The sequence below is a fragment of the Corylus avellana genome, chromosome ca4 (assembly GCF_901000735.1).
Source record: "Corylus avellana chromosome ca4, CavTom2PMs-1.0".
Classification (NCBI taxonomy): Eukaryota; Viridiplantae; Streptophyta; class Magnoliopsida; order Fagales; family Betulaceae; genus Corylus; species Corylus avellana.
This window is the reverse complement of record NC_081544.1, coordinates 26,763,659-26,782,937: the sequence shown is the minus strand read 5'-3', so window position 1 is coordinate 26,782,937 and position 19,279 is coordinate 26,763,659. Positions and strand designations below refer to the sequence as shown.

The 19,279-nt window shown below is 37.6% G+C and overlaps 1 protein-coding gene across 1 annotated transcript; it reads left to right on the top strand.

Moving 5' to 3' along the window:
* The first annotated feature begins 3,013 nt into the window (after nucleotides 1-3,013).
* LOC132178313 (3-isopropylmalate dehydratase large subunit, chloroplastic-like) lies at nucleotides 3,014-9,245 on the top strand. Its single transcript, XM_059590760.1, has 12 exons — nucleotides 3,014-3,159; nucleotides 3,280-3,414; nucleotides 3,516-3,686; nucleotides 4,408-4,560; nucleotides 4,650-4,718; nucleotides 4,820-4,936; nucleotides 5,914-5,988; nucleotides 6,135-6,212; nucleotides 6,353-6,448; nucleotides 6,890-6,939; nucleotides 8,773-8,827; nucleotides 9,018-9,245. Exons 1-12 carry the CDS (start codon nucleotides 3,109-3,111, stop codon nucleotides 9,243-9,245), a joined length of 1,278 nt encoding a protein of 425 aa, XP_059446743.1. The 5' UTR covers nucleotides 3,014-3,108.
* Nucleotides 9,246-19,279: the final 10,034 nt, after the last annotated feature.

Here is a 19,279-nt window from a genome sequence, read left to right as displayed (position 1 = left end):
TAAAATAGATATATTGATTTTAATTTTTATGTTGAATGATGTGATTGATTTAATGGATTGCTTAGCAGGATTAAAACTAAGTCATAGGATCAAATCTCCATAAAAACAAAATATTATTCTAAGCCAAGTTATTTATTTTCCTTGTAGTAAAGCCCTAGTGGCCCCTAATGTGGGAAGAGGAATGCCACATAATACATTTACATGTAAGAATTATTTGAGAATGTAGCATTACTCATGTAAGAATTGTATATGATAATAACTTCTATCAAGCTTGGAACGCCAAATAGAAAATTGACACATCTGTTTGAAACACAAAATATCGTGAACATGAGAACACCAAATCTTTGAAACAAACCAACCCATTGACTAAAGGGGCACTTGCACAGTAACTCTCCCCACTGCTCTGCCAAAATGTGTTTTTCCCTAACTCATCTTATGATAACTTGATCTATCACTTACCTAAGACTCCAAGAGATTATAGGTCCACATGACATGTATAAACGTTTAAAAACAATCAGAATTATAACCCAACTTAAAAACTTTTAAAGGCTCTAACTTTCTTATCATGGTCACATTTTCCTTGTTATACAACCAAGGAAATGTTAGAAGGTATGGCCAGGTAGGTGTTTAGACATTGTTTTAGGGTTAAAACGTAAGCTAGCCCTCAAGGTTCTAGCCCTCAAGGTTCACACCTTTCATGCAGGGTCAAGCTTAGCAGTGCGGTTCGATCATTTTAAAGCAACATCGTTGTGGCTGAAAACTCTAAAGGCAAGTGATTTTCAAAACCCTAATATAAGGATGACCATGTTTTTTAAAACTGAATTGTATGAGTTTAGGACCTAATCAAAAGGAGTAATACTATAAGTAGGACTTTTGTCACTCTTTTATTTTCATACTTTTAAAATCACAATTTAATCTAAATTTAATAGTATTATATTCCAAATCTATAAACGATTTTAAAAATCACGTCACTTTTGGGGACAAAAAAGAACAAAAATCCTATTTATTGCATCACACAATCAAAAGTTCCAATGACACATATGGTGTAGTGTCTGATTTGAGTAAAATCACCAATCACTTTTGTGACTTTTTAAATCACCAATATATTAAAATTTCATAATAATCATCTTAAATTAAATAATAATTTTAAAAGGTACATCACATTTAAAATGACTAAATGATGATTTCTCCTTATAGTATTCGGAACCAGATATTTTGGACTAGAGGGTATCCAGTTCATGACTAGAATTTTTTTTTTAGAAATTCAATAGCCACAAATGGGACACGTGTCTCAATAATAAAAAATAATACTAAAATATTATTTAAGATTTTTTTTTTTTTTTTTAAAAAAAAAGGTGGCTAACCATCCCTTTTTGGCCATAAGGGGTGGCCGGCCACCCTCATTTTAGCTGGGTGGTGGCTTGCCACCCCCAATGGCCGGCCAGCATTGGGCGAACCACTTTCATGGCCTATGGGGGTGGTTCGGCCACCCCAATTTTGCAAAAGGTGGGTGGCTGAACCACCCCAGGAACCTTGGAGGTGGCTCAACCACCCCCGTTGGGCCTGGGGATGGCTTCGGCCACTCCAAACCAGCTGGTCTGGGGTAGCCGAAGCCACCCCCATGGCCCCTGGGGGTGGTTCGGCCACCACTAAGGGCCAACCCATTATTTATTTATTTCTTTTTGTTTAGCCATTGGGGGTGACCGGACCACCCCAAGGGCCATGGGGTGGTTCACTTTTAGGAGTGGTTCAGCCACCCCTGGCCGGATGAGCCACCCCTGGCCTGTTGAGCCATCCCCTAGCTAAATTGGAGGTCGCCGTCCACCCCCTATGGCCAATATGGGTAGTCAGCCACCTCTTTTTTTTTTTTTTTTATTAATTTGTCTTCTTTCTTTTTTTTAGTTTTAAATAATATTTTATTATTAGTGAGATACGTGTCTCATTTGTAGTCCTCTCAAAAATTATAGTCATGAACTGAATACTCTCTTATCCAAAATCAAACGGAGAGGATCCGGATCCATACTATTCAGCGGACATACTTAAGGCGCGGGTCATTCATACACCCAATAGCACTATGCCACGTCGCATACCAAATTAGCTTCAGACGAAAACACAGGATCACAGCAGCTTGTGTTGAGAACGCCAGCGTGACTATTCTTCCGCCCCGCGCAACGCCACCGCCTACTGCCGAAGCCCCGCTCAAGCAACGCAACACCAGTGAAGCAAGTTGTTTTATAGATCAGAATCTCTAGTTCTTAAGCAGCAGCAATCGAAGGAACCTTTGAGCATCAATGTGGCCATGTTTGAGCAGCCTCTTCTGAAATTAACCTTGGTTGATATTCTTGAAGCCACCAACAATTTCGGCAAGACAAACATAACTGGAGATGCAGGTTTTGGAACTGTATACTTTCCTAATGGAAAAACAGTTGCAGTTCAGACGCTAAGCGAAGCTAAAACACAGGGTCACCGAGAATTGATTGCTGAAATGGAAACTTTGGGAAAGGTAAAGCACCAAACTCTAGTCCCATTTCTTGGGTATTGCTCTTTCAACGACGAGACCGAGAACCTCCTTTTGTATGAATATATGGTCAATGGGAGCTTAAATCTTTGGCCGAAAAATCGGACAGGGGGCCGGGGCCCTTGAAGTCCTTGACTGAGAAAAACGGCTCAAGATTGCAACTGGTGCTGCACGTAGGCTTGCTTTTCTTCACCATGGATTCGTCCCCCACATAATCCACAGAGAAGAGCAAAGGAAAGAGCATATTTTGACACTTACTTCGCTGGTGTCGTGTCGCTTGAGCGGGGCTTCGGCAGTCAGCAATGGCATCGATTGGGCATGCATTTTTGTTTAACACAGTATCTGAAACGATATATGGTGCCATTACAAACAGTAACTCAAGCCGAAAATCCCCTACGCACTGGTCGAATCAGGAATAGGGACATCCTGTCTTTGGTCGTTGTGTTCCCCTCAAAATTCCTGGAGTATGGGCCCCGCCCGAGGTCTGCGGCCGCCGCCTCCTGTTCACTCAAGAAACAAACTGGACTCTGCATTTTACTAAGAAAGAGTAATAGAGAAAACCTCGCAAAAAACAGCACCACAATCCACCCATGGCTTCCTCTACCATTGCTCCAACCCCCACATCTTTCATGCTCAGTAAGGTCAATACGTCACCCCAGCTCCCACTTTCCCAAATTCCTTACTGTAACTTTTATTTCCCGTACTTTCTTTGACAAAAATTTCAATAATCAATGTCTTATATTTCTTTCTCTTTTTCGCAGAATGATTTGGGGTTCTCCGCTTTTTCGGCAACGTCACTGTTTTCGATTCCTGAAAGCAGGAGAACGGTTTCCAAGAAAATTTGTTCGCTGATGGCACCGCAGCAATCGGAACGCAAGCCTTCCACCACTGGCTCAGTTGTGTTCCTATCATTTTTTTTCTCAACGATTTTTGTGTTTTTGGTTAATGGGTTTGATAGTTTTGTGGATTTTAATGGTGGGTTTTTGGTTAATTTCAGGTCAAGACTGCGATGACGATGACCGAGAAGATATTGGCCAGGGCTTCCGAGAAAACCCAGTTGAGCCCCGGTGAGAATGTTTGGGCGAATGTTGACATTTTGATGACCCATGATGTTACTGGCCCAGGTTCGATCGGAATCTTCAAGAAAGAATTCGGAGAGAACGCCAAGGTATTGGCTTGTCTGTTGTGTTGCAAAGTGATTTTTTTTTTTGCTTTGATGATTGTGTGCTTTACTAAGATTTTAATGATTGCTAACATGTTAAATTGATTGCAAGTGCTTTATATGTTAAGTAGCGTAAATCCAGTTTGGCGATGTGATGAAAATATGTGAGCAGAATTGCATATTTAAATTGAAGTTTGAAGTTCCATTAGAAACACTTAGGGTCGTGTTTGTGCTCATTAAGGTTAGGGGTGGGCACCGATCCCCTTTGGTTGGTAGTTGGTCAGTTTGTTGGTGGTCAAGTATTCTACGTTAGACTGATTATATCTAGGCTCATACGAGCATCTATTTTACACAAGGAATACTAGGTGTTCTCATAGTGTTCTTTTCATCCTATATGAATATTATTTTCTAAAAACAAAGTGAGAGAAATAAGAGAAGTTTCCTTTTTGTTTTTTTTTAAAATAATATCCATATAGGATGAGAAAAATACTAGAAGAACACCGGGAGAGTACCTAGCATTTTCCAATTTACACACTAGTGAGATGTGTTTGATTGTTTCACACAGAGTCTTCATTATTATGTTGGCTGCTGAGTTCTGAGCTTAAATGTTGATATAGTTCGATCCTAGGTAAACTCTCTCTCTCTCTCTCTCTCTCTGTTTGTGTGTGTTTTGGATTGTGTATTTCCTGTGTCTGAGATTGTGTAAGTGTACTGTTTTGGAATTGAGGTTTGCGACCGGGAAAAGATTGTAATAATACCTGACCATTACATATTCACGAGTGATGAACGTGCAAACCGTAATGTGGATATATTGAGGGATTTCTGCATGGAGCAAAATATCAAGTACTTCTATGATATTAAAGATCTTAGTAATTTTAAGGTATGTCTCTTCAGTCGTCTTTACTTTCCATTCGCTAATCTGGTCTCCCTATTGAAATTACTTGTAAAGTTTGCTTCATAACTTTTCAGGCTAACCCAGATTACAAAGGTGTATGCCATATTGCTCTTGCACAAGAAGGCCATTGCAGGCCTGGAGAGGTATAGTTCTTTCATCAAATTCAGTGAGAGATCTTAATAATTAATGTAAATTTTATGCCTTTCTTCCACAACTTTTGTCAAACCCTTTTAATTGCCTCCAGGTCCTGCTGGGTACAGACTCTCACACTTGTACAGCTGGAGCGTTTGGCCAATTCGCTACTGGAATTGGCAATACTGATGAAGGTTTTGTGTTGGGCGCTGGGAAGCTGCTGCTCAAGGTCAATTTGGTTTCTGACAGTTTATTAGGCTGTATTGCTGTGTATCTGATTTTTCTATGTTATTTGATATTAGATTACTTGTTTACACATGTAACTCTGGATATATTAGCTTATAATAATTCCCCTCCCCCCCCCAGGAGTCTAGCTATAATACTTTGTTTCCTTGGTTGCTTTCCTCTGGAAACTATGCTGTCGTTCTGTTGTCTAGCATTTATACGAGTCCTCACTTTAGCAACTTTTGCTATGCTAGGATGATTTTAGTATTCATATTTAGGGTCTTCCAAAGATGGTTGTACTTCTCAAATTAGAAGTTTCAGAAACTGTAGAAACTGAGACATTTTTCACTGATTGGAAGGTAGTCAAGATAACGCATTGTCCAGTGTGTATATTTGGTGTGTTCATTAGATTCAGAAACATATATTTGTTTGTGTTTCCTATGAGCTGTTTGGAAGGTAGTTAAGATACCTCACTGTCCAGTGTGTATGTTTGTTGTGTTCATTATATTTATAAATATATATTTATCTGTGTGTGTTATGCATTTGCCTTTGGTAAATGAACTATGCATTCCTATGTTACACTCTTTTGCATCTTGCTAACTGGAGTTAATTACTGAAAAGCCTGTTTAAATTTTATTTTCTCTTTATACATTTCCATGGAAAAGCACTACTATGATTGCACCTTTTATTTTATTTTATTTTATTTTTTATTTATTTATTTATTTTTAACTTTGGTATCTCCTAATTATAGAACTAGTAGATCTCCAAGTCTCAAAAAAGTTGCTATTTTTAACAGATTAGAGAACTAGAATCCAAAAGATAAGGGAAAATTATGCCTTTCAATTTCCTTCAAGGTGTGTGTTTGCGATTTTCTGCAGTCTGTATGTGTGTTCTATCTTATAAATTGACAAAGTTTTTATTGTCAGATGTAGAATTGTATTTGTTGTATGCTTATTTCTAATTTTTCATGCATATTCACAGGTGCCCCCAACTCTTAGATTTGTGATGGATGGTGAAATGCCAAGTTATTTGCTTGCAAAAGATTTGATTTTACAAGTAAGTTAAACTTGTTCTGCATTCTATTATTTTCCTTTGAATGCTCATATGTAGCCTTATCCAGTGTCACTTTTAATTGGTTCATTTAGGATATATAGCTTCCATTCTCTGGTTTGTTGTTTTCCTTAACAATACTCACCTTGCAGATTATTGGTGAAATATCTGTATCTGGTGCGACCTATAAATCTATGGAGTTTGTGGGCACAACTGTTGAAAGTTTAACTGTAAGTAAATCTTAAAACATATTTGTTCCAAGTCTATGATTTCATTACAATTTTATGTCTGCCGATGTTATTCACACTTATTTGTTACTTTTTTTTTAGTAGATAATAAATTTAAGTTTTTAATCTTGTGCACTGGATAGATGGAAGAAAGGATGACGTTATGCAGCATGGTTATTGAAGCTGGTGGAAAGAATGGTGTTGTTTCTCCTGATAGCACTACATATAAGTACCTTGAGGTTCGTGCAATTGATCATTACATGCATTTGGTTTGATAGTCCTCTCTCTCTCTCTCTCTCTCTCTCTCTATATATATATATATATATATATATATATATATATATTTGTCTGTGTGTTTACATGCACACAGATTTATGTTTTAGCTATGCATGTATTTCTGTTCGGTTATACAAACATGCTTAGACCGTTCCACTCCATTTGAGCCACATGTCGCCCGCATAGATATACTAAAATTTCTGCCTAGCTTTGATAAACTAAAATTTGAGAGTAATGGACTGGAAGCCTTGGTAACCATCTCTGTCTTAATGGGGTTGGGTTTTCGCCTTGATGAAAAACTTATTGCTTCAAATCATGTGTTTTTTGAGAGCAGAAAATGTTTATGTATTCTACTTTTATCATGTCTAACATTTGCTTATAATCTTATCTCTTGTTTTGCACAGGATAAGACCTCTGTGGTCTATGAACCAGTTTATAGTGATGAACAAGCAAGGTAGTAAATGAATAAAATAATTGTTATGGATTAGTTTTTATTACAATAAAGCTCTATATCTAATCCTAGTTTTTTTTTTTTGATAAGTAATGATGATATAAAAAGAGCGCAGAGGGGCGCAACCCATATACACGGGAAGTATAACAGAGGGCGCCTAGGAAGGAGAAAAATAAAAAAGAAACTCAGAGAAACTAATCACTAAAGGAGCTAGCCAAGCGGCCGTCCAAGAGTAAAGAGTAAAGAAGAAAAAATGAGTCAATTCCTCTAAGGTCCTAGTGGAATTTTCAAAACATCTATATCTAATCCTAGTTCTAATGGTATTGCTTTTATGTATTTGAGTATTTAGTTTTAAGACTACATCAACTGCTTTTTGCTTCTACTAGTTATGTGGCTCTCTTGTGTACTTCCTATGTACATAAGGGTGCCTTACGCTTTTAATGAAAAAAAAAAAAAAAAACCTATATGGACATATTCTCAATATATATGTAAATTGCATTAAAGAGTTTTCCTTTCATTTTTTCCTTTTTTTGGGTGGGGAGGCAGGGGGTTTTGGTATGATTTGAGTACGTAGTAGTTGAAACATCAAACAATTAGATTCTCAACTAACATTCAATGTCAGCTTTGAATGGGATTTTGAGGACCTTTCCAACCTTCAGTGCTCAAATAGCTATGGATCCTGTGGTGTCTCACTTTCAGATGCATTCGCCAGAACGGGCAAGAATGTATAGATAGTTATTTCCCCATCATAAAGCCCAGGTTCCAAATTATCATGTTCTGTTTGACTTAATTGATGAAAGATAATAATTCTAAGGCACTATGGAATAGAATCATCAAAGATAGGTTCCATATAAGCTTGCTCGTTGGAGAAGGCTATATTTTGTTCATTATGTTGGAAAATAGAGAATAGTTTCTAGTTCTAGGTATAAAAAAAGTTTCTAGTTCTAGGTATAAAAGATGCACTCCAGTTGATTGGAATTGGGGTAGAGGGGGGAGGGCCAGTGTGGGGTTTTGTCATGAAATCATTTTTAGTGTACAAATACAGTAGAACTTAGTTCCCATCCTAGCTTTATATTCTTTTATGGATTTTTTACAGTTTGTCAATAAGATATGACAAACAAAAATAGCTTTGGTATACCGATTGTTACTCTTGCATTGTAAAATCATTTACAGATCACATGTTTCTTTTGATTAACAGATGAAACACAGACCTTCATTTTCATTTTCTGTTTTATTCCCCTAACATCTACGGGTGCTTTGGTAGTACTTTCTGAAGCACTACAAATTCTTCAGATATCATTTGCTCTTATCTATAAACTGGTTTAAATTTCAATTCAGACCTTGAATTGAAATTTACTCTTGCATTGTAAAATCATTTACAGGTCAAATGTTTCTTTTGATTAACAAATGAAACACAGACCTTCGTTTTCATTTTCTGATTTATTCCCCTAACATCTACGGGTGCTTTGGTAGTACTTTCTGAAGCGCTAATAATTCTTCAGCTGTCATTTGCTCTTATCTATAAACTGGTTTAAATTTCAATTCAGACCTTGAAAATTATAGATTTTGTGCATTCATAGTAGTGAACATATATTGACCAAAAGCTTGGAGCTTAAAAAATATTTGGTCATTGTCACTGAGTTATAACTTTCTTATCTGGAAACTTTATCAGATGTGAAAGAAAGTAATTCAATGAGTAGTTTAATTAGGTCAAATATCTTCTACATACTGTGATCAAGATGAGAATGTATAATTTGATGACATACTGAAGTAACTTCTCTTGTTTCTATTTTGGACTTTAATTATATTGATGAGATAAATTTTCTTGGCTTTTAGATTTCTTTCTGAGTACAGATTTGATATCTCAAAACTGGAACCGCTGGTAGCAAAGGTGGGTGATTTTGATAGCTGTCAAAAAGAAGATTTTTTATTTTATTTTCCTGATGTAATAAAAAATGGGACACTATAGATAGTGTGGATCACATACTTGATCTCGTGAAACTGTTTGTCTCTGTTTTAGTTCTTGACAGATTGCTAGATTTGCCTTTTCAATGATTAATGATGTCTATATATCTTTGCAGCCTTATTCTCCTGATAATCGGGCTTTAGCAAGAGAATGCAAAGATGTGAAAATTGACAGAGTATATATCGGATCTTGTACAGGAGGAAAAACGGAGGACTTTATGGCTGCAGCCAAAGTTTTCCTAGCTTCAGTAAGAACCCATATATCTTTGTTGTATATGTTGGACAATTCTTTTCTACTTATACGCTGGCATGGATTAAAGTCTAAATATAATGTTCTTTTTTAATCTCTTCTTTCTTTCTTTTTTCCTTTTTTTTTACTTCTTGGTTGAGTTGTTGGAAATTTTGATTGCTGGTGGCTGACTTGGTTGGTCTTTATCCATTTGTTATGAATCATGAGAAAAATCTCTAACCCTCTGCCTCATATGAGTAGTCATATATATATATAAAAGCCGAGTTTTGGCTCAGAGAGAGCCTAGAATTGCGACACGTGTCTTGAACTCATACTTTTTAAAAGCATAACCGGTTTTAAATTTTTTTAATTTTTTAAGTGTCTTCTTAACTCTTTCTATTAACCCTTTAGTGTTTCTCCTAATATGGTTTAATAGTTTTCCGTTTAGGTTTAGGCGGTTTCATTATTCCAAGAGTTTATTTCAAAACGTTTCCTTATATGAATTTCATTATTAAGTGACTATAATTAATGTAAGATAATTATGGTTATTTAATTTTTAAACATTAAACCGGTCCTTTAAGTTAAAAACCGGTCCTCTAAGGCCATTAAATTATATATAAAAGCCGGTTTTAAATTTTTTAATTTTTTAAGTGTCTTCTTAACTCTTTCTATTAACCGTTTAGTGTTTCTCCTATTTTTTAATATGGTTTAATAGTTTTCCGTTTAGGTTTAGGTGGTTTCATTATTCCAAGAGTTTATTTCAAAAAGTTTCCTTATATGAATTTCATTATTAAGTGACTATAATTAATGTAAGATAATTAGGGTTATTTAATTTTTAAACATTAAACCGGTCCTTTAAGTTAAAAACCGGTCCTCTAAGGCCATTAAATTAACTAAATTAATTCATGTTAGGAATACAATGAGTTTAATATGCCTAATACGTTGAATAGAAAGAAAAAAAAAAAAGGTCAAATTAAATCTATCATTAAATTCTCTTTGATTTCTACCTCTCTCTTTTTACATTTAAAAAGGGTGCATGCCAGAGCCTTTTAAGTCCATGAGTCTGCTCTTGAAGGCAAAACATAGGGCAAAATTTATGGTGCTTCCTTCTTTAACATATATATATATAAAAGCCGAGTTTTGGCTTAGAGAGAGCCTAGAATTGCGACACGTGTCTTTCTATTAACCGTTTAATGTTTCTCCTATTTTTTAATATGGTTTAATAGTTTTCCGTTTAGGTTTAGGCGGTTTCATTATTCCAAGAGTTTATTTCAAAACGTTTCCTTATATGAATTTCATTATTAAGTGACTATAATTAATGTAAGATAATTATGGTTATTTAATTTTTAAACATTAAACCGGTCCTTTAAGTTAAAAACCGGTCCTCTAAGGCCATTAAATTATATATAAAAGCCGAGTTTTGGCTCAGAGAGAGCCTAGAATTGCGACACGTGTCTTGAACTCATACTTTTTAAAAGCATAACCGGTTTTAAATTTTTTAATTTTTTAAGTGTCTTCTTAACTCTTTCTATTAACCGTTTAGTGTTTCTCCTATTTTTTAATATGGTTTAATAGTTTTCCATTTAGGTTTAGGCGGTTTCATTATTCCAAGAGTTTATTTCAAAACGTTTCCTTATATGAATTTCATTATTAAGTGACTATAATTAATGTAAGATAATTATGGTTATTTAATTTTTAAACATTAAACCGGTCCTTTAAGTGCATGCCAGAGCCTTTTTTTTTTTTTGATAAAAACCGAGACTTTATTGATGATCACTAATCAGGAATACAAATAAAATCCAACAGAAAACAACTCTGCCTCATTCTGAACCTCCCTCCTGTTCCCTGGGAATCAAATTTCTCCCTGAAGGATTACAGGCCATGATGTGCGCCACCCGAAGGTTACCCTACACCATGACCCCCGTCAGGTTTTGCGAAATCTGAAAGGGAACTAGCGTGTCTAGCATTTACCTCCGAGAATTCTAGAACAGCAATATTGGCTTGTTGAACCAGCACATTCGGATGACTAAACCGACCTTCGTGAACCAGCTCATTGCGCCTGTGCCACACTCTCCGGGCTACCCCTGCAAACAAACATAAATCCTTTGGTTCGCAGCTCGTGAATAGTTCCTCCATCACCCTCGCAAAAGTTGGACCACCTAGGGAGCTCTTTTGGAACTTCTTCAGGCTAGCGCTCCAGACGTCCCTCGCCGAAGGGCAATCCCACAAGATGTGGAAGTTGGTCTCGTCTTCACGCCCGCACACTGGACAAAGCGCATCTCCTACAATCTTCCTTCGGCATAGATTCACTTTGGTGGGCAGGATCTCGTGGTAGGCACGCCAAAGGAAGTTCTTTTCCACGTTGGGGATTTTTAGTCCCCATAAGGTCTCCCACAGCTTCTTAAGGAATCCTGTATTGGATCCACTCGCCTGCTGCTGTGTTTCCTTGCGCATGGCCACGTGGTAGGCACTTTTAACGCTAAAGAGACCATTGGAATTTGCCCTCCAGATGACAGTATCAATGCAGTATAACCTCACCGGTATGGACATAATGGCTTCCACCTCTTCCGGGACAAAAATCCGCTCGATCAACTCTTTGTTCCACCCTTGAAGATCTCTATCAATGAGCTCCGCCACCTTTGCTTCCGGTTCAAGGACCCGAGGGGACGATTGTATAGCGAAAGTTGTGGGACGGGGGATCCATTTATCGCCCCAGATCTTCGTTCTTTCTCCATTTCCAATCCTCCAAAACAGACCTTCTTGCAACAGTTCACATGCACCCACAATGCTTCTCCAAGCATAGGATGGTTTGTGCCCCACTTTTGCCTCAAGAATAGAACTGTGAGCATAATATTTCGCCGACAGGATGCGAGCGACTAGGCTGTCCGGCTCTCGCCATAACCTCCAACATTGTTTGGCAAGGAGGGCCTTATTAAAACATTTAAAATCCCGAAACCCCATCCCTCCTCGAGACTTAGGGAGGCCCATCTTTTGCCAACTCATCCATTGTACGCTTGAGGCGCCCCACCAAAATTTCTGCATAAGAGAGTTTAGTTGGGAACATAATGTATTAGGGAGCTTAAAAACGCTCATACAGTAGGTAGGAATTGCTTGTACCACCGCCTTGAGCAAAATTTCCCGCCCCGCCTGGGATAAGAGTTTGAGTTTCCAGTCTTGCAATTTTTTCCACACCCTGTCGATGATCCCCTTGAATTCTTTAGTCCGGGACTTACCCACTAAGGCGGGCAAGCCTAGATAGGTATCATATCTCTGGGAGCTTGGAATTCCAGCCACCTCAAGAATTTTCTGTCTCATGTCACCAGGGGTATTGTGGCTGAAAAAAATGGCAGTCTTGGAATGATTCAATTTCTGTCCCGAGGCTTGTTCATAGCTGTGGAGAAGGGATGAGATGCGGTTCCAGTGCCCCATATCTGCTCTACAAAAAAGTAAACTGTCGTCAGCAAAAAATAAGTGATTTAGGCGAGGTCCCCGTTTAGAAGTGGGCACCCCTTCTAGATCACCTTCTCTATCCGCCTTGAGAAGTAGAGAACTTAAGGCCTCAGCGCAGATTAGAAATAAATAAGGGGACAAAGGGTCGCCTTGTCTGATTCCCCGTGTTGGCACAATCCTACCCGAAGGTATCCCATTAACCAAAGCTTCATAGTGTGCTGAAGAGACACACATCATGACCAGTTTTATCCACTGGGGTGTGAAACCCATTTTCCCCATAACCGCCTCCAAGAATCCCCATTCTACCCTGTCGTAAGCCTTACTCATATCTATTTTAACTGCCATGTACCCCCGCTTACCCCGCATTCGGGTTTGCATGGTATGGAGGGTTTCATACGCAGCCAAAATGTTGTCTGAGATCAGGCGTCCAGGGATAAATGCACTTTGATATTGTGAGATAAGGCTAGGTAAAATCTCTTTTAACCGATTTGCCAGAACCTTCGTCAATATCTTGTATAATACATTGCACAAACTGATCGGTCTGAATTCCGAGACACAAGATGGATTTGCTGTCTTAGGAATAAGAGCTATATACGTAGCATTTATCGAACTATCCAAAACAGCATTATTGAGAGAGAAAAGTATAGATTTGCAAACCTCTGGGCCCACTATATCCCAATTCTTCTGGTAGAAGCCCGCATTGAAACCATCTGGACCTGGAGCTTTTAAAGGGGCCATTTGGAACAGGGCCACCTTAATTTCGTCCTCCCCAAACGGTTTCATGATCGACTCGTTCATTGAATTTGTCACCTTCTCCTCTACCGCCTCCAAACATCCATTCAAAATTGCGGAACCTCCCGTGGTAAATAAGGTTGTAAAATATTCTTCAAAAGCTTTAGTAATTTCCCCCTGAGTCTTCCATAAATTTCCTCTTTCATCTCGGATTTGATTTATTTTATTTACCTTCCGTCGGTGGTTCGCACATGCATGGAAAAATTTGGAGTTGCTATCCCCAAATTTGAGCCAATCCATTTTTGCACGCTGCTTCCACTTCAAATTTTCTTGCGCCAACTGGATTTTCAACTCCTTCTGGATAGCAATTGTGAGCCCACCGTCCGAATCATTTTCTCCACCTTGAAGGTCTGCCAGTTTTCTGCATTGCTCCCCATAAATTCTGTTTGGTTTTTTAACTTCTTCCCACTGCCACTTCAGCAAGGACCGTTTGCAATCTGCCATCTTGCTCTTCAAATTCAGCCACGGGTCTGTGTAGTGGGTGTCTTCCTGCCACGAGGTTTCTATTATCTCACGACACCGGCCATTTAATTCCCATCCTGCCTCAAATTTGAAGTTCCTGGCTCCCCTCCGATTGGCTGGCTGGTCATTTAATCGAACGGATAATGGGGAGTGATCCGACCATACCGAAACCCCGACCACCACTTCCACTTCTTGAAATAATTCACACCAACCCCCGTTTGCAACTGCTCTATCAAGTCTTTCCTTTGTGTAGTCCGTCCCTTCCCGACCATTATTCCAAGTGAACCTAGGCCCCTTGAAACCCAAATCCGACAATCCGCACACTTCTAGAGTTTGTTGAAAATTTTCCATTAGCCCCCTTCTACGTCCATTTCCGCCAAATTTTTCTTCTAAACAGATTATTTCGTTAAAATCCCCCAAACACAACCACGATGAAGGATCCATCGTTGCTATGTATTGGAGTAAGGTCCATGCCTCGGGTCTTTTGCTAGGATCGGGATGACCATAGAAGCCCGTAAGCTTCCACGGAGTGCCCCTCGGGGAGGCTAGAACCTTTGCATTAATGTGCCGATTACTGTAATTTAGAATTTCTACCCCTGATTCAACCATCCACATCATCGCCAATCCACCGCTTCGGCCAATACAGTCCACCACCAGCATGTGGTCAAAACCCAGTTGAACTCTCACCCGTTCCATTTTATTTGCCCTAAGCTTTGTCTCCATTAAGAAGACTATTGTGGGTTTCTTCGTCTTTACCATCCGGCAAAGTTCCCGAACTGTCCGAAGGTTCCCAAGCCCTCGGCAGTTCCAACTCAGGAGATTCATTGCGGTCGGCGGGGCTGAGAGCCAGCCACCGCCAATCCCGATCCATTTTTACCAGTGTTACCGTTCCCTCCAATTGCCTTACCATGACGTCCGTTTTTCATTCGCCCCTTTTTTGCCACGTCCTCCACTCCACCACTGGACTCCCGCACCTTTCGTTTACCCAAATTTTCCCCACTGGGGGCTCCATGAGGCTTGAACCGTCCATTGTTCTGCCAAGTATCATCACTTGCACGCCGCGTAATGTGACACTCGTCAAAATTGGCCGTTTTCATTTTTTCCTCCACATCAGCCATGGTAAAAAAATTGCTCCCCGAAAGAGACCGGTTTGCTTTACCCCCAGCTTCCCTCCAGCCAGCTGAATTAACGTTTGGCCCCACCTCTGTGTTTAGGTGCTTCTCTTTCTGTGACTGCTCAGCCATAAATTCTGATAAGTGGTGCGGATCGTGGTCATAAGTGTGCCCGCTCTCCCTTCCTTTCTTGTCCACCCTTGTTTCCTCTTCGGGCAGGTTTCCATCTTTGTCTCCCGAAAATTTTTCACCTCTGTTCCCTATGTTTGCGCCGTCTTGCATGTAATCACCTCCCTGATTCCCTCCCAGATTTTCGGTTCCTCGCTGTCCTCCAGTTGTCCTCGGCGTTGCACCTCTGGAAGGAAAGTAGGGTTCCGGGCTGCCCTCCTGGGCTGTGCGCTGTCCCTTCTCCGCCGCGCCTGACATCTCGTCGCCCCCCTCTTCCATGTTAGAGGACTTCTCTTCCCCCGTCGGGCTTCTATGCCATGTCCTCCTACTTCTGGGTGAGTATCTAGGACCACCCTCTTGTCTACCATATCCTCCCCTGTTTTCCCGTCGAGAGTGAGTTGCTTCTCTGCGTTCTGGTTCCTGACCGAACCGACCTCCAAACACCCTTTTAGGGGATGCTGCTCTGAGCCAGGGACCGAATTCACTAAGGGCGTTCTGTTTTCTTGCATCGTTTCTCTCTGGACATCCAGTCGCCTCATGTTTGATCCTACCGCATCGGAAGCAATATTTAGGGAGTCTTTCATATTGAAAAGTAATCAGCATGGCTGTACCATTGATGTTTATAATCCGTCCTCTCATCAAAGGTTTGGTCAGATCAAGATTAATTTTGACTCTTAAGGACTCCCCCCATCCCATCCCTCCCTCATCCACATCCACCTCTTCAACATTCCCTATTGCAGATCCAATCTGATGACCAACATTGAGACTCATACATGCTAGAGGAAGATGCAACATTCTTACCCAGAAGGTTGTTCTATCAAACCGATATTTTGCCGGTGGTGTTAGCCCATCATAGTCCTCCACTGCGAACAGGTTTCCCTCAAAGACCCAAGGCCTCCCCTCTAGAACTCTGTTCTTATCCCTTTCAGACGCAAAGTCTACCAGGAATAGATTGTCCCCCAATATCTTGAATGAGGGGGTGCACGCTGGTTTCCAGATTCGAAGCAGTGTGGCTCGTAAGGTCTCCTTACCCACCAGATGATCTGCGATAAGTTTTCCAACCAAACAGTTCTTACCTCTCCTGGTTCCTTCCTCCCACACATGGTTTTGGATTTCAATTGCAGTGCCCTCCACCTCCGAAAGAGAGAAGCTCTCCCACATTCTCTTGAGATCGTCCTCCATCTGTGTCGCTTCCATCACTGGTACAAGAAAATACTTCCACAGCTGCAGATGGGGTCCTACAGCTTGGAAAACAATCCTTCTGCTCTAGGGTCCCGAAGTCCTAGAGAGAAAACTTTTCTCTGTAACTCGTCGGATTAAGTTATGAGAAATGCTATGGTTCCTATTCGTGTACTCCTGAACCTACGTCATGCCAGAGCCTTTTAAGTCCATGAGTCTGCTCTTGAAGGCAAAACATAGGGCAAAATTTATGGTGCTTCCTTCTTTAATAGTCACTAGCAACAACATTCAAGTAAATACTTTTGTTTTGTTTTGTTTTTTTTTAACCACTTTGAATGTATTATGGAGATTTTTTGTTTTGTTTGTTTGATCTACTCCAATTTTCAGACATGTTTTGGAAGTGCTTTTTTCTTCTTTTAAAAGCAAAAGAAACATAAATTTATTTCATTATCTTTATGTTTATTTCTCGATCTGAATCTACGTTTTGGTGGAAATATAAATTTGTTTCTCTTTTGTTTGTGAAAGGAGAGCATAAATTTATTTCATTATCTTTATGTTTATTTCTCGATCTGAATCTACGTTTTGGTGGAAATATAAATTTGTTTCTCTTTTGTTTGTGAAAGGAGAGCATAAATTTATTTGATTATCTTTATGTTTGTTTTTTGAGAAAGTTTATTTGTACGTGCCATGCTTTGCTTTATGTTTGTGTGGAGATTTGAATATGTTTATGCTTTGTTTGTGAAAATTATTGGTTAAGTTCTTCATTTGATTGTTTTATGGTTGAGTTGTTCTTCAATCGAACACAACTCTTTTGGAACACTCAAAAGATTACTATAGATATTTTGTTCACTTTGATCTCTATATTTTTTAGAATGTTCAGTTTTATATGAATGTTATTTCTATTGAAATATAATAGGTATCACACTAATAATAATATCGAAGATTTATGCTAATTTTTTATTAACGCGTTGATAATCAAAATCAAGATTTTCTTCTTGCTATTTTTTTTTAAAACTTCTTTCATTTTAACATGTTTCCGATCTACGTTTGGAAGGAGATTTGAATATGTTTATGTTTTGTTTGTAAAAATTTTTTGTTGAATTGTTCATGATTTGAATGTTTTATGAGTTTTTTTTTTTTTTTTGTGATTTAATCAAAATTTAAGGCAGTTTTTGGAAGTGTCTTTTTTACTATTAAGTAAAAGATTGCCAAAATTAATTTAATTGTTATGCAGAAAGAAAAACATAAACTCTTTTGAAACACCAAAAATATAATAATTAAGTATTGAACAATATGTGCAACGATTTATTTCATTGCGTTAAATGTTCAATGAATTGTTTTATTTTGTTTTCATCAAAACAATGATTTTGCTCACTTTGCTCGGTATATTTTTTTTGAAATGTTCAGAATTATATGAATTTTATTTCTATTGAAATATAATAGGCGTCGTGCTAGCAATATCGGAGATTCATGCTAATTTTCTATTAATGTTTTGATAATCAAAATTTAGGTTTTTTTACTGTTTTTTATGTTAATATACTTATTTAATTTTAAACTACTCCTATGAATAGAAAGATTTTTACATGTTTTAATTTATATGGTTTGCAAAAATTTTGTGCTCTTAGTACTTAGAGTGTAACGCTTTTGTTTTTTTAAGAGTCTTTACGCTATAGATAAGTTTGTTGATGATGAATGTCAAAATGTTCAAAAAATAAAAAATAAAAAATAAAATACATATACTTCTAAACATTCGAAAAAAAATACTGTTTTTTTTTTTTTTTAAATACAAAATAAAACAAAATCTTTCACTCAACATTTAATGCAATCAAATAAAACATTTCACATTAGGTTTATTGCTTAATTACCACATATTTGGTGTTTCCAAAAAAAAAAAAAAAAGTTGCTATTTCTAGACAACAATCAAATAAAGTTTTGTTTTCTTTTAAACAATACCAGAAGATTATCACTCACCAAAAAAAAAAAAATCCATAAAATATTCAAATGAATTAAAATACAGGACACTTAATTTTATTTTAATTCATATAAATTAAAAACATGTTAAATTTTTTTTTCCCACAGGTATAATTTAAATACAAAATAAAACCAAATATTTCTCTCAACATTTAATACAACCAAATAAATCCTCTCACATTTAGTTCAATGCATTTTTTGTACAACAATCAAATAAAATTTGGATTTGTTTTGCTTTTAAAAGCAGAAAATTTTCCTTCAAAAAAAAAAAAAAAAAAAAGGGCAGAAAAATTACTTCCAAAATATGTTTAGTAAACCATACAATCAAACAAACAAAAAAAATCCCATAAAACATTCAAATGAAAAACAACTCAACCAAAAATTTTCGCGAACAATATAAATTAAAACATGTAAAAATCTTTGTTCTCATAAGAGTAGTTGAAAATTAAATAAGTATATTAACATAAAAACTAGCAAGAAAACCTAAATTTTGATTATCAAAACATTAATAGAAAATTAGCATAAATCTCCGATATTGCTAGCGTGACGCTTATTATATTTCAATATAAATAAAATTCATATAATTCTGGACATTCCAAAAAATATACCGAGCAAAGTGAGCAAAATCATTGTTTTGATGAATACAAAATAAAACAATTCATTAAACAAAATAAATATGTTTTAAAACCCCTACGTTTTAATTTTCATCACTTTTTTTTTTCTATCATTTATGCATCCACTAATTATTATTACTTTTTTCCTTCCTGTCATTTTTAAAAACGATCCGTGCATTGCACGGGTTTCAAGCTCGTATAATATAATTCATGAGCATTAGGGATGTATTTTGCTCACAAAACATGTATCTTAATTTCTTCTGTATGGCACAATGCCTTAATTGCATACTTTGTTCTTGTATTTTATTTGATCTTTCAGCATTATTTACTTTATTGAGCAATCAAACTGAGATTTAGGTATGCTGTTGTGTTTTGTTCATCAAGGAGTCTTTGACGTTCTG